The 15,814-nt window shown below is 45.0% G+C and overlaps 1 protein-coding gene across 1 annotated transcript in view; it reads left to right on the top strand.

Annotated features, from left to right (window-relative positions):
• Positions 1–10,270: 10,270 nt before the first annotated feature.
• LOC105497720 (thioredoxin reductase 1) overlaps positions 10,271–15,814 on the top strand; it is a 181,643-nt gene continuing 176,099 nt past the window's right edge. The window contains exon 1 of the mRNA XM_071071206.1: positions 10,271–10,340. Within this exon, the coding sequence (XP_070927307.1) occupies positions 10,322–10,340 (19 nt within the window). The 5' untranslated portion in view covers positions 10,271–10,321. The remainder of the gene's footprint in view (positions 10,341–15,814) is intronic.

Raw genomic sequence — 15,814 nt, 5'->3', positions numbered from 1 at the left:
TGTGCACTTGAAAAGAATTTGCATTCTGCTCTTGTTGGGCAGAATGTTCTATAAATGGCAATTAGGCCAACTTGATTGATAATGCTGTATCAGTAAACAAAATTAACTGTATTAGTCCATTTTTACACTGTTGATAAAGCCATACCTGAGTCTGGGTAATTTATAAAGAAAAAGAGGTTTAAGGGATTCACAGTCCCACGTGGCTGGGGAGGCCTTACAATTATGGCAGAAGGTGAAAGGCATGTCTTACATGGTGGCAGGCAAGAGAGAATGACAGCCAAGTGAAAGGGGAAAGTCCTTATAAAACCATCAGATCTCGTGAGACTTATTCATTGCCACAAGAACAGCATGGGGGAAACCGCCCCTATGATTCAATTATCTCTCACTGGCTCCTTCTCACAACATGTGAGAATTATGGGAGCTACAATTCAAGATGAGATTTGGGTGGGGACACAGCCAATCATATCAGGAATCTCTAAAAACGTATTGTGGAGAATTCCAAAAAGCCTGATGAAGGATACAATTTTTGCATGTTAGAATTATTTCGCATTTCAAATTAAACTGTTTTCCCCAGCCATATTTGTTCCTACTCTTTTTTTTTTTTACCTTCAGCCCATTGTTGACATAAAGAAAGAAACTGAGACAAAAACAGGTAAATATTTATTTGGGCCAAGGTTGAGGACTGCAGCCTGGGAAACACTTCCAAATTACCTTGGGACGTGCTCTGGAGAACCAAAAAGTGACTTGAGTTTTTAAAGAAAAAAGAATGAATCAGGAGAGGGGCAATTACAAAAGTTATTTGTCAGAAATTCTCATTGGTTTAGAGAAATAACATTGGTTGGTGATTGGCTGTATATTACTGAACTATATGTAGGGTATGAGTTATGGTGTCCAGCCTGTGGCATCTTTAGGTTAATTTATAGTCATTTATGGTGACACTCAGTCTAGAGTCTATCTAACAGGAGGATTCAAGAGATGATTACTCAGTTACTCAGCTGGAGGTGGGGAAATGGGACTTGGCTGCTGCCTCACTCCTGTGCCTCTCTGGACCTGATAACCTTCCTCAGATAAAAAGTTTTCTTTTTGGCATGGTGGCTGATGCGTGTAATCCCAGCACTTTGGGAGGCCGAGGCAGGAGGATCACCTGAGATCGGGAGTTCGAGACCAGCCTGACCAGCATGGAGAAACCCTGCTCTACTAATAATGCAATACTAGCTGGGCATGGTGGGGCATGCCTGTAATCCCAGCTACTCAGGAAGCTGAGGCAGGAGAATTGCTTGAACCCGGGAGGCAGAGGTTGTGGTGAGCCTAGATCCCACCATTGCACTCCAGCCTGGGCAATAAGAGCGAAACTCCATCTCAAAAAAAAAAAAAAAAAAAAAAAAGTTTTATTTTCTTTCTCACTGGCATGATTTCCTGTTGGATGTGAGGAAGCACAGAAGAGCCTACTCCCAGCTAAGGTTGTGAGCTTGCTTTTCAGGTCTAGGTCTCTCTCATGTTTTCCCAAAGGCCCACAATCATCTGGCTAGCTTTCCTCTTTTCTTCTGAGCTGACAAGGGGTAACAGAATCACAAAACTGAAAACATTGTAAGGGTTTCAGAAATCTTATCAAAATCTAATTGTTAATTACAAATTCCCTTTTGGTTCTGCTTACCCAACATTGATGTTGCAGGAGGCTGGAAGTACAGAGAGAAGTAAGATATAGCCCTTGCTATAAAGCAAGGATCATCAAATTTCTTCTGTAAAGGGCCAGATAGTAAATATTTTAGGCTATGGGGAGATGTTGTGATGTAATAAGAAATATATATTTGGTCTCTGCCCCTAGTTCCTGGCACATAGCTCTTGGAACTTTGGAACCTCTGAAGGGATGAATGTCTATTTATATGCTAATGAGATGACTGAAGGCTAGGGCTTCCTAAGCAGTCTCAGGACCAAGGCTGGTTGCCAGGGGAAGCAATCATGTGAGTAAAGATTGGAACTTTTAGTCCCACCCGCCAACCTCCAGGGAGAAGAAAGAAGCCAAAGGTTGAGTTGATCATCAGTGGCCAATGATTTAATCAATTGTGCCTTTGTAATGAAGCCTCCATAAAAACACCAAAGGACTGGGCTTGAAAATATATGTATATTTTTTTTAAGAGAGAGTCTCACTGTCACCCAGGCTGGATTGCAGTGATACAATCACATCTCACTGCAGCCTCTACCTCCTGGGCTCAAGTGATTCTCCCACCTCAGCCTCCCGAGTAGCTGGAACTACAGGTGCCCGCCACCGCCCAGCTAATTTGTATGTTTTGTAGAGACAGGGTTTTGCCATGTTGCCCAGGCTGGTCTCAAACTCCTGGGCTCAAGCAATCCGCCCACCTCAGGCTCCCAAAGTGCTGGGATTACTGGGATTACTGGGATTACACCATGCCTGGCCTGAAGAGCTTCTTGATAGCCAAACACATGGAGGTGCCTAGAGGGTAGAGCACCCAGAGAGGGCATGGAAGCTCCGTGCCCTTTCTCATAAACCTTCTGATGCATTGCTTCCATCTATCTGTTCATTATATCTTTTATAATAAATGGATAAACATAAGTAAAGTGTTTCCCTAAGTTCTATGAGGTGTCCTAGCAATTTAGTTGAACCCAAGGAGGAGGTCATGGGAACTCCAATTTATAGTGTTACTAGACTGAGCTGGGGCCTGCTTGCCTGGCACAGTAAGACCAAACATCCATGCTGAGATTTTGTAGTGAGAGAAACAGGACATTTATTTGCAGGGTGCCATGCAAGGAGAATCTGGCAGTTCATGCTTAAGATCTGACCTCTGCAAGCCAAGGGTTTTTAAAGGTAGAAGTAAATTTCAGGAAAGCAGAAGTTACAGGCAAAATTGTAAATCAATACTTGGAGGTTAAACATCAGTTTGGCCTAAAAAGTCAGGATATCCTAAACCAAGGGCTTACAAGTCATGGGTCGATTAAAAGATTTTCTGATTTGCAATTGGTTAGGGAAGGAAAGCTTCATCTAAAGACTTGGGGTCATCAATTAGGTCTGGCCCATGGGCGTGACTTCCTCCTAGTCCCTGAGGAAGAAATTTAGAACAAAGATTGGCAACGGCCGGGTGTGGTGGCTCAAGCCTGTAATCCCAGCACTTTGGGAGGCCGAGACGGGCGGATCACGAGGTCAGGAGATCGAGACCATCCTGGCTAACACAGTGAAACCCCGTCTCTACTAAAAAATACAAAAAACTAGCCGGGCGAGGTGGTGGGCGCCTGTAGTCCCAGCTACTCGGGAAGCTGTGGCAGGAGAATGGCGTAAACCCGGAAGGCGGAGCTTGCAGTGAGCCGAGATCGCGCCACTGCACTCCAGCCTGGGCGACAGAGCGAGACTCCGTCTCAAAAAAAAAAAAAAAAAAGATTGGCAACCAGAGTTCAGTCCTCAGTGTTCCCCTTATCTGAGGTCTGTGTGCCAGTGGATCCATTTGGCAGAGGTCTGGATTTCTAAAGAACAACTCGGAGCTATTTGTTAACATGTCATCTTTAGTTTCTACAGGGAACCAAACATTGCATGACTCTAACTTCCTTGGCTATTGTTTTAAGCTACTATTACCTTTTTTGCTTATTAAGTTGCTCATTTACTTCTCAGGGCTAGCTAGGTTCCCAGAATTTCCCTTAAATGAACTCAAGATTTGCCTTTATTTCCATGCTTGAGGTTGCCTACCAGGGGCCTCTGTTCCTTCTCAATAGCTGATTGGCCGGAAGCACGAGTCACAACCTTGGGCTTGCAATTGGCATCTAAAGCAGTCTTATGGGACTGGGTCCTCAACCCATGGGATCTGACGCTATCTCTAGGTAGATAGTGTCAGAATCGAATGGAATTATAGGATGCAAAGCTGGTGCCTGAAGAGAATTCCTTGGTGTATGCAGAAAAACCCACGCACATCTGGCATCAGAAGTGAAGTATTGAGTGGTGTGAGTAGAGAGAAAAAACACTGAGTAGACAAAGTGGTTTAGGCTGCTGGGAAAGGACTGCTTGTCTGTTGGCCAGGACATTTCTCAGCTGGACTAATGAGATGATTACTTTATTCTCTTAAACCTCCAAGGCACAGATGATGCAGTGCATGACTCCAGGGAGCACCATTCACTTAGACTATAGTGAATAGCACCCCCTGCAGCTGTGCAACATGGTGGCTCAGGCCACTTTATACACCTATCATATTCTCTCTCTCCACTTCATCCCCACCACCACCCTGTACAACCACCATCATGCTCAAAAAACCCTTGCCTAGCACACTCCTGGACTACTGATGTCATAACAACTGTGGGAAATGATGCAAACAGCAACATTAATATCCACAAGCTAAAATACAGGGTGGCTTCATTTTCTTCTTCTTTTATTTCTCTGTGATATCAGGTTGTGTTTCTGGCTATGAGAAAGACACCATCCAGTCCCAAAGAATGGACTTAGAGGCATGAAGAACAGCGAAAGTCAGATTTTGTTTTGTTTTGTTTTGTTTTGTTTTTGAGATGGAGTTTCACTCTTGTTGTCCAGACTGGAGTGCAGTGGCACAATCTCGGCTCACTGCAACCTCTGCCTCCCGGTTCAAGCAATTCTCCTGCCTCACCCTCCCGAGTAGCTGGGATTACAGGCACCCGCCACCACACCCAGCTAATTTTTGTTAGAGACGGGGTTTCACCATGTTGGCCAGATTGGTCTCGAACTCCTGACCTCAGGTGATCCAACTGCCTCAGCCTCCCAAAGTGCTGATTACATATGTGAGCCACCATGCCCGGCTGAAAATGAGACTATTTTGTAATGGTCTTGCAAGACTTGGTGTCTGGTGGGCAGGCACACACAGGGCAGCTACAGCAGATAATTTATCTCCTAGCACACAAGTCCCTCCCCCCAGTTCCTCACTGGTCAAGTACTATGGGGTTACAATCTTCCCGGATGTCACCTAAGTTTCATTATCCTTCTTATAAGGTTACACCCTGGTCCCTTTCTCCGCTTAAGTTTTGATTTCCCAATAACGAAACTTTCTTCCCTTTCATGGGCTGACCCCTCCTCTACATTCTGTTCACTTACTCTGATCTTCTAGGTGCATGAGCTGTGCAGTTGGTTACATTCTCAGGCTGGCTGCCAGTACTTACATTTATCATGCCTTGAGAATGGACAATTTAAAATGTTTTCTCACATGGCTCTACATCTTACTTGTCTTGGGCCATTTTTTAATTCCCTAAACTGGAGGTTCCCAGCCTTTTTGCACCAGGGATTGGTTTTGTGGAAGATAATTTTTCCAGAGATGGGAGCAGGATGGGGGAATGGTTTCATTAGGCTTTGGATTCTCCTAAGGAGCATGCAACTTAGATGCAATCTGGATCCCTCACATGCACAGCTCACAATAAAGTTCGTATTCTTATGAGAATCGAATGCCCCCACTGATCTGACAGGAGGCAGAGCTCAGGTGGTAATGTGTGCGTTGGGGAGCAGCTGTAAATACAGGTGAGCTTTGCTCGCTTGCCCGCTGCACGCCTCCTACTGTGCTGCTCGGCTCCTGCTCCGCTGCTCGGTTCCTAACGGGCCATGAACCAGTACTGGTCCTGAATTCAGAGACCTCCAATCCAGACTAACTCCTGAATTCCAGAGACCTCCAAGAACTCAGAGGCACTCCAGGGACCAACAGAGGCAATTCAACAAGTGGTACTTCATTCATTAAGGAAGGATGGAACCCATGCCAGCAGGCCTAAGCCTTCAGAGTTGGTAATAAGCTTATATGTGAGATCACAAAATGAAAATCCTTCAGGCTTGTTACCAGTAAAGATTTTTAAACATATGTTTTGGAGGAAAAACTGATTTGGAAGTTTACAGTTTGTCTGCCTTTTTGATCTTTGTGTCAGTCTATGCTTATCTTTTTATTTCTTGGTGCATTACAGAGTTCTCATTAAGTCACGCTTGGAATGGATGCTCACCCTGTGCTCACAGTTATCTTTAGGGAGGGTTTGTGGCTAGTAGACCTCCCCAGCAGGTGAGGGCCCAGGGCACAATACATTCTGTCCCTTCCTTCCAACTCTAAATGTTTAAGGCAAGATAAGTCATATTAAAATTACCACGAAGAACAGCCTCAAGTGGAAAATAAGACACACAATAAGATGACTTAGGAACATAAGGGAACCCAGGGTCCTATAACCTGTCAGCCTCCAGTGTTGCAGGAATTTGTGGGCTGACCGTGTGTGAGTCTTTTCATCATTTTCTATTGCTCACTAACTAAGCTACTGTCACACCCAATTGGTCACTACGAAGAAGCTGGATCCAGAAATACCACTGGAGGCCGGGCATGGTGGCTCACGCCTATAATCCCAGCACTTTGGGAGGCCGAGGCAGGTGGATCACCTGAGGTCAGGAGTTTGAGACCAGCCTGGCCAACATGGTGAAGCCCCGTCTCTACTAAAAACACAAAAATTAGTCAGGTGTGGTGGCTCATGCCTGTAGTCCCAGCTACTCAGGAGGCTGAGGCAGGAGAATCACTTGAACCCAGGAGGCAGAGGTTGCAATGAGCTGAGATCACGCCACTGCACTCCGGCCTGGGCAACAGAGTGACACTTGGTCTCAAAAAACAAACAAACAAACAAAAACCAGAAGGACCATTGGAGAGAATGTTTCCAAGTCCTCAGGACAGGCTGAACTGATAAAGTGGTGGTTGAGAAAAAAAATTTGAGGTGAGAGTTGCCCTGCCCATCTCGTGGAATTTCTGTAGGCCAGATCCTGTCGATTCTGACCAAAGGGTGACCAACCAAACTTGGAGCTGGGGGAAACTGGGAAAGCGGAGACTTTCCCTAGGGCAAACAGATACCAGTTGCTCAAGGTAGAACTAAGGGTCAAAATGATAGGATCAAGAAGATAGGCTGTGGATGTACTGAAGAAGGCACACAGAAACAATCAGTGGGGGTATCATATTAGCATTTTCCTGAGAAGCAGAACCAATAGGAGATAGAGAAAAATGAGGAGATTTTTAACAAATTTTTTAATTTTTATTTTTTGTAAGTTTTATTTTGATCTTTTCCACTTCTCCTATGTCACTACTGAAACATTTTAAATGCTTCCTATACCTTCTTGAACATATGTATTAAAATCATTTTTTTATTTTCATTTTTTCAAACATTGGATTTATTTATTTATTTATTTATTTATTTATTTTATAATTTAAGTTCTAGGGTACGTGTGCACAATGTGCAGGTTTGTTACGTATGTATACATGAGCCATGTTGGTGTGCTGCACCCATCAACTCGTCATTTACATTAGGTATTTCTCCTAAGGCTATCCCTCCACCATCCCCCCACCCCACGACAGGCCCCAGTGTGTGATGTTCCCCACCCTGTGTCCAAGTGTTCGAAATGAGGAGATTTATTATGAAAATTGGCTCACACAATTATGGAGGCCTTCAAGAAGTCGCACGATATCGGCTGGGCGCGGTGGCTCACGCCTGTAATCCCAGCACTTTGGGAGGCAAAGGCAGGCAGATCACCTGAGGTCAAGAGTTCCAGACCAGCCTGGCCAACATGGTGAAACCTCGTCGTCTCTACTAAAAATACAAAAAAAAAAAAAAAATTAGCTGGGCGTGGTATCACACGCCTATAGTCCCAGTTACACAGGGAGGCTGAGGCAGGAGAATTGCTTGAACCTAGGAGGCAGAGGTTGCAGTGAGCCAAGATCGTACCACTGCACTCCAGCTTGGGTGACAGAGGAAGACTCCATCTCAAAAAAAAAAAAAAGGAGGAAGAAGAAGTTCCACAATATGCCATCTGCAAGCTGGAGAAACAGCAAAGCTGTTGATGTCATTCAGTCCCAGTCTGAAGGCCTGAGAACCAGGAGTTATGATGTCTGAGGGCAGGAGAAGATGGATATCCCAGCTGAAGAAGAGAGAGAGAAAGAAAGTGAGGGAGAGAGAGAGACAGAATTTGCCCTTCCTCCACATTTTTGGTTCTGTTTGGCTCTCAACACATTGGATGATGCCACCCACACGGGGGAGAGTGGATCTGCTTTACTCAGTCTACTGAATCAAATGCTCATCTCTTCCAGAAACACCCTCACAAACACACCCAGGAGTAACTGTTACCAGCTACCTGGGCATCCCTTAGCCTAGTCAAGTTGACTCCTAAAATTAAGCATCACAGACACGGAAAGTGGCAAACCCTGGAGATCTGCAGGATATGTCAGAATCCAAAACCTCAGCAAGGTTGGTAAAAGAGGGCAGAGGCAAAGAGAATCAGACTTAAGTATTGCCAGAGAGCTCATTAATTTTCTGCTTTAGATCTCAGGGCAGGAAAGGCCTAGGGCTTGTGAAATATTTGGAGCCCGTGAAAATATCTGGGACCTTGAAAACCAGTGTTGCTCTAAAATACAGCTTGAGACCAGCCTGGGCAACATGGCAAAAACCCCGTCTCTACAAAAAGTACAAAAATTAGCCAGGCGTGGTAGCTTGCACTTGTCCCAGCTACTCAGCAGGCTGAGGTGGGAGGATCGCTTGTGCCTGGGAGGCAGAGGTTGCAGTGAGCTGAGATCATACTACTGCCCTCCAACCTGGGTGACAGAGCTGTCTCAAAAAAAAAAAAAAAAATTTAATAAAATATAAAGAGAAAATTTCAAAATATAAGTTAATAAATGTGAAATAAGTGTGTATAAAGCACTTCATTCTTGTCAACTTCATTAATTGTTCAATATTGCATTCATAAAAATTTCCTTATATTTGGAAATAAATTGCAAATTAGCATAGTGGTGAAGGCATTGGACTGTGAAGCCAAATTGCCTGTGTCCAAATTCTAGCTCCGCTCTTTACTATGTAACTTCCAGCAAGTTACTCAACATCTCTGAGCTTCATTGTCCTCATTCTTTCTAATCCCATAAATAAATTGTGGATAATTATATCACTAACCTCATAGATTTTTTTTTTTTTTTTTCCCTTTCGGACAGAGTCTGGCTCTGTCGACCAGACTGGAGTGCAATGGCATGATCTTGCCTCACTGCAACCTTCACCTCCTGGGTTCAAGCGATTCTCCCGTCTTAGCCTCCCAGGTAGCTGGGACTAAAGGCACCCGCCACCACGCCGGCTAATTTTTGTAGTTTTAGTAGAGACTGGGTTTCATCATATTGGTCAGGCTGATCTCCCAACTCCTGACCTCAGGTGATCCACCCATCTTGGCCTCCCAAAGTGCTGGGATTACAGGCGTGAGCCACCACACCCAGCCACTAACCTCATCGATTTTTAAGAGGATTAAATGGGCAAAAGACTTGGAACAGTGCATGGCACATTCTCTATACCAGATGTGTACTAATTGTTGTTATTATTTTCTCACTTGGAAAGATTCCAAAACATGAACTGATATGTAAGAAATCATAACCAAATTAAATGAGTTATTCATACATAAGTAATTTTAAAAGCAAAATTATACTCTTTCCAAATAATTTCTTACAACATTTTATCAATGAAAATTTCAAGCAAATAGAGATGTAAAAATAAAGATGCAAAGAGAGGCTGGGCGCAGTGGCTCATGCCTGTAATCCCAGCAGTTACAGTTGATGTGTGATATAGCCGGTGCTATTTTAATGTTTGCTACAATTGGTAGGCAAGCCTGAAAAAGATCTGAAAAAGCCAAGCAAGCTGCTTTTATCTCCCGAGACAGGCAAAATCCATCTCTAAACTGGGCCAGTTTAAGGTCAATAAGTGATTGCAATCAGCTGGCTGAACCAGTGGGCGCTTCCTGGAATGGCGAAGTTATGCAGTTCTTGCCAGAAGCTGTTGCTGTGAAGAGCAGGTTTCAGAGTTGAGTCTTCAACACCAGACCTCTGCGATGGGCTTCAGGATTCGAGGCTCCGTCCCTTTCTCAGAAGGTAAGGCTCGCGACATTGGTCTAACAATAAGGGCGCCTTAGAATGAACACTTCGGGCTCGTTTTGTCTCTTTACAGACTCGCAATAACCCCTTGCAGAGTAAGGAAGGCGGGTGACTTCTAGTCCTGGGGGCAGGGGCCCTGCAGGAACCAGAGATCAGCGCTCCTGGCGAGGAGCAGGGGGCGGGGATAGGGCGGGCGGAGGGCGGAGCTAGGAGGGGAAGGGCCTGGTTGGTGGGACGAGGGCGGGGGCCGAGGGCTAGAGGCGGGCAGGCTGGGGTGCGGCGGTGGACCTGCAGGTCTCCCTAATCCCGAGCCCAACCAGCGCAGCAGAGACTCTTTCTGCAGGAAAAAGATCCCTCCAGCCAAGTCAACTCGTTCTTCCTTCCCTCACGGTCTCCATAACCCCAACCAAGCAGGAGGCGAGGCCATTGGAGTGGAAGAGTGAGGAAGGCAGAAGGGAATGGCCAGAGGAAGCGCCGGTAGGTGGAATAGTATGGAATACTCGGTCTTCTTCCACACCTACTCTTAGGCTACTCCTCTGCAACCAGGCCTCTCTGGGAGATCTTGTCTTCTACAAAATGTGTGCCCTGCCTTGTTACTAAGTCTGATTAATTTGCTGTAATTGGGAATTAAATTAACTTAGGAAGCCTAGATGCATTGGGAGTAATTGGATCCCGGAGTGGCAGCACTCAACCCCTCCCCGCAACAAGGCAAGGTAGGCGTGGTTATCATGCGAAACAGAAGAGTCAGAGCTGCAATCAGAATAGCCTGACGGTGCAAACCCAGGGCGTTTGCTAATTGCTGATGGTGTTGCTACAAGTGAAGTAGATGGGAAGCCTACTAAATTCTTCCCGGATCTGCATAAGCAGAAAACTTCTAGGTCAAGTGAACAAAAGCCTAAGCTGAATCATAAAAAAATAGAATCATGGTGCTTAACCAATTTTCAGACTTGAGCCTGTGTACAGACCTTGAACCGCTTGAATAAAGGAAAAGTCAGATCCCCTTGAGGAAGGACCTGGGTACACTACTGAAGATACATATACAGTTAATCTTTCTCCCAGCCTGGGGAAGGGACCTATGGCCTTTTACCAGGATAACCGTACATTGGGGAAGAGACAACTCTGCATTTCCTTTCGGGACTTCTTGATACTTGCTCTAAACTGATGTTGATTTCAGGAGATCCAGAACATCACTGTGGTCCACTAGTCAGAGTAGGGGCTTATGGAGGTCAGGTGCTCAATGAAGTTTTAACTCACAGTGGGCCCAGTGGGTCTCCAAAACCATCTTCAGTTATTTCCCCAGCTTCAGAATACACAGCTGGGGCCGGGCACAGTGGCTCAACGCCTGTAATTTCAGCACTTTGGGAGGCTGAGGCAGGTGGATCACCTGAGGTCAGGAGTTCGAGACCACCCTTGCCAACATGGCGAAACCATCTCTACTAAAAAATACAAAAATTAGCTGGGCACAGTGGCAGGTGCCTGTAATCCCAGCTACTCAGGAGGCTGAGGCAGGAGAATTGCTTGAACCCAAGAGGTGGAGGTTGCAGTGAGCCGAGATTGCACCATTGCACTCCAGCCTGGGAGACAGAACAAGACTCCGTCTCAAAAAAAAAAAAAAAAAAAAAAAAAAGAATACATAATTGGAATAGACATACTAAGCAGCAGCTGGCAGAGTCCTCACATTGCTTCCCTGACCTGTGGAAAGGGCTACTATGGTGGGAAAGGCCAAGTGGAAGCCATTAGAACTGCCCCTACCTAGGAAAATTGTAAATGAAAAGCAAATTCCTGGAGAGATTGCAGATATTAGTGTCATCATCGACGACCTGAAAAATGCAGAAGTGGTGATTCCCACCACACTCCCATTAAACTCCTGTTTGACCTGCACGAAAGACAGATGGGCCTTGGAGAATGACAGTGGATGACTGTAAGCCAAATTACATAAAATTTCTTTGATTTACTTGCTTTTGGTGTTCATTTAAAAGTATATTGCCCCAGGCTGGGCCCGGTGGCTCACACCTGTAATCCCAGCACTTTGGGTGGCCGAGGCGGGCGGATCATGAGGTCAGGAGATCGAGACCATCCTGGCTAACACGGTGAAACCCCATCTCCACTAAAAATACAAAAAATTAGTTGGATGTGGTGGCATGCACCTGTAGTCCCAGCTACTAGGGAGGCTGAGGCAGGAGAATCGCTTGAACCCGGGAGGTGGAGGTTGCAGCTGAGATCATGCCACTGCCCTCCAGCCTGGGCAACAGAGCAAGACTCTGCCTAAAAGAAAAAAAAAAAAAAAGTATATTGCCCCAGCATTATGGGAGGCCCCATTTTGGGGATGGAGAAAGGAAGAACATAGCAATTTTCCCCTGAGGGAAGCCTTTTTCAGTGGTTCTCTCCCCATGCCTCTTGAAGTAGACAAAGGGCACAACATAAATGGTCATTGATAGGTACAAACTGTTCTATACCAAAATAAAATAAAATAAATGGTCATTGATAGAGGCACAAAGATTAGGGCACATCTTTCTACAGAATGCTGTGTGACCATGAAAAAGACTGAGGTAGATCTATATTTACTGATATGGAAAAATGTATTAATATATAATATATTTATGACTACAAAATGAAGTTGCAAAGTATGAATGTTGTAAATGTGTTGGAAAAGTTCATGGTAAAATGTTATCAGAGGTTTCTTCTGGGAAGTGGTGTTGGAGAGTAACTATATCAGTGACAAAGCTTTCTGTTGCAAGTTAAAAAAAAAAAAAAAAAAAAAGACCCACTTGGCCAGGGTTTAATATACAATAAGAAAGTGTCTTGTCTTGCAAAATAAGAAGTCCATAGAAACAGGGACCCTGGGCTTGTTGAACACAGCAGCTCCTCTTTCCATCTTTCTGCTTTCCATGTACTTGTAAGCAAAGTTCAGCAATGCTCTTGTGGAGTCCCCTAGCCAAAGTCACCTGTCAAAGGAGTCCCATATCTGCTCAGTAATGAAGCTTTGTTCTCGGTGGCTCCTCTTGTGAGGGGTAGGTGCAGAGGTTTCAGGAGTCACATCCAAACTTGACAGCATTCATAGCAGAGAAAGCATTGTGCTAATCTAGGTCCTGTGAAAAGCAGACACCAAAACAGGATTAAATGTGCTAGAAATTTATTAAGGGAAATGCCTTTAAGAGAAATTGAGGAGGGAGGTGATGGAGGCTTAGAGAGCCATCAGAGATTGATGAAGGTCTGAACACAAGAGGAGATTGGGAAGTTAGGGTAGAAGGTTGGAGGAAAGTGTCTTAGCCATGTACTTCTAAGGAAAATTCAGCAACGCTGTTGTGGAGTTCTCTAGCCAAAGTTACCTGTCAGAGGACCCACATCTCTCAGAAACAAGCTGTCTTAGTATCCCTGCCACACTCTGTCCCTGGCTGGAAGCAGCCCCTGAGATGTGTGGCCTCAGATGTTCAGACACTAGAGCAGCCATCCGTCAGCAGTGCTCCCAGCAGCTGGAGATCTGAGAGGACATTCTCATGGCGTTCATAGGCATTCTTTTTTTTTTGAGATGGAATCTTGCTCTGTCGCCAGTGCTGTGGGAGTGCAGTGGCGCGATCTTGGCTCACTGCAACCTCTGCCTCCCGGGTTCAAGCAATTCTCTGCCTCAGCCTCACAAGTAGCTGGGATTACCGACACACGCCACCACGCCCGGCTAATTATTTTGTATTTTTAGCAGAGACGGGGTTTCGCCATATTGGCCAGGCTGGTCTTGAATTCTTGACATGATTCACCTGCCTCAGCCTCCCAAAGTGCTGGGATTACAGGCGTGAGCCCCTGCGCCCGGCCATCACATTCTTGTTTTTTAAGAACAAGTGCCCTAGCTAACATCCTCTATGTGTCACATATCCTGATTTAAACCAATTACTAGCAAGGGGAAGTGAGACCAGTCAGGACCACAGGACCACACTCTCAGTCTCAGCTAGTGCCCACCTCCCCAGAAGCAGGTGGCTGTTGGGGGGAAGGTGGGAAACTGCAAAAAACCTGGGTTCTGTTAGGAAGAAGGAAGTGGTGGATGAATGTCAGTAAGTAAGCAACAGGGCCTACTACAGCAATGGAGGGACCTTTTGAATCTATATGTTTCTGTATAATTTGAATTTTTTTTTTCTTTGAGGCAGAGTCTTCCAGGGATACTAAGACAGGGATACTAAGCTGTCTTAGTATCCCTGCCACACTGTCGCCCAGGCTGGAGTTCTATGGCACGATCTCGGCTCACTGCAACCTCTGCTGCCCTGGTTCAAGTGATTCTCCCATCTCAGCCTCCTGAGTAGCTGGGATTACAGGCGCATGCCACAATGCCTGGCTAATTTTTGTATTTTCAGTAGAGTTGGGGTTTCATCATATTGGCCAGACTGGTCTTGAACTCCTGACCTCAGGTGATCCACCCGCCTCGGTGTCCCAAAGCACTGGGATTACAAGCATGAACCACCGCGCCCGGCCATAATTTGGATTTTTATGAGCATATGTTACTTGTATAATAATAGTTTTTCCAGTTAGGGTTGTTAAGAGAGTGGGACTTGGCAGAACAGTATTCAGTTCCATCACTAAGATTTATAATCTGTAGTCGCGGGCCAATAACGTAACATCTTCAAGTCTTTATTATTAAGAAGTTTAAAGTGATTCTCAGGCTGGAAAAAGGAAAATACAAAAAACATTAAAGAGATGTGGGTTTCTCTTGCGTCCTGGGGAAAAATTGTTTTCTATCTATAAAAAGTCTGAAATGTGTTAGATTACACAACTTTAGGTTTATTGTGTTCATATTTTGAAGAACTGGAAAAAAATATGGTTTTTTTTCTGTTACTTTTCTGTAAGCACGTTACAGAAAGTCACAATAATTTAACAGGTTGAGTAAATTGTTATTTTAGTTTCTTTCAACTCTGTTGTTGGTTGAAATGATAGAACAACATATTTCCCAGCAAGTTATGAGGGTGGATTATGAGATTATGCAGTTATTTTGAAAATGATCAGTTTAGGGGCTGGGCGCGGTGGCTCACGCCTGTAATCCCAGCACTTTGGGAGGCTGAGGCAGGTGGATCACAAGGTCAGGAGATCGAGACCATCCTGACGAACACGGTGAAACCCCGTCTCTACTAAAAATACACAAAATTAGCCAGGCGTGGTGGCAGGCGCCCATAGTCCCAGCTACTTGGGAGGCTGAGACAGGAGGATGGCGTGAACCCGGGAGGCGGAGCTTGCAGTGAGCTGAGATGGCGCCCCTGCACTCCAGCCTGGGTGACAGAGCGAGACTCTGCCTCCAAAAAAAGAAAAGAAAAAAGAAAATGATCAGTTTAGTTCTCCTTATTCATACAATTATATGTAATCTTGGGTCTTAACTACTTAAATATGAATCAAAGTCCATATCTTAATGTCACTTTAAAAGCTGAAGAAAGATGCTTGGTAAGAAAACTGTAAACTTGGGGAACTATCATTAATTAGTGGATTTAAGTTTGGGTATTTTCCAAGAGATACAGGTAGTTGCAGAATGAGGTGGTCTTCAGTGTCTAGTGACATATACGTGACTGGCAAGTGCCCTCAGTGCCCTCCCCGGGTGAAAAGTGATGTGAAGTCCTCCTCAGAACCCAGCCTTATCTTGACCACTCCTTTTAGGAAGTTCCCTGCTCCCTATCCCATCATTTCTTTTCATTGCACCCAGAATCCATTGCCTTCGTACACTGAATACAGTTCGTTCACTTTACTTAGATATACATTTGTTTGTCTGTCTCCTATACAGTATATAGAAAGCTGCATGGTGAAAGGACTGGTGTCTGTTCCACCCCATAGTTTATACCCAGTATCTAACTCAGGACTTGGCACATCACAGGAACCTAATAAATATCTGTTGAAAAGTGAATGAAATAAAAGCTACACTTATGCAACAAGGACCTCCTGACATTGTTTTCCAGCAGCTCTGAGCATCTCTTCTGAGAATGTGG

This window comes from Macaca nemestrina, chromosome 10, assembly GCF_043159975.1.
Source record: "Macaca nemestrina isolate mMacNem1 chromosome 10, mMacNem.hap1, whole genome shotgun sequence".
NCBI lineage: Eukaryota > Metazoa > Chordata > Mammalia > Primates > Cercopithecidae > Macaca > Macaca nemestrina.
This window is presented reverse-complemented; position numbering and strand designations above follow the sequence as displayed.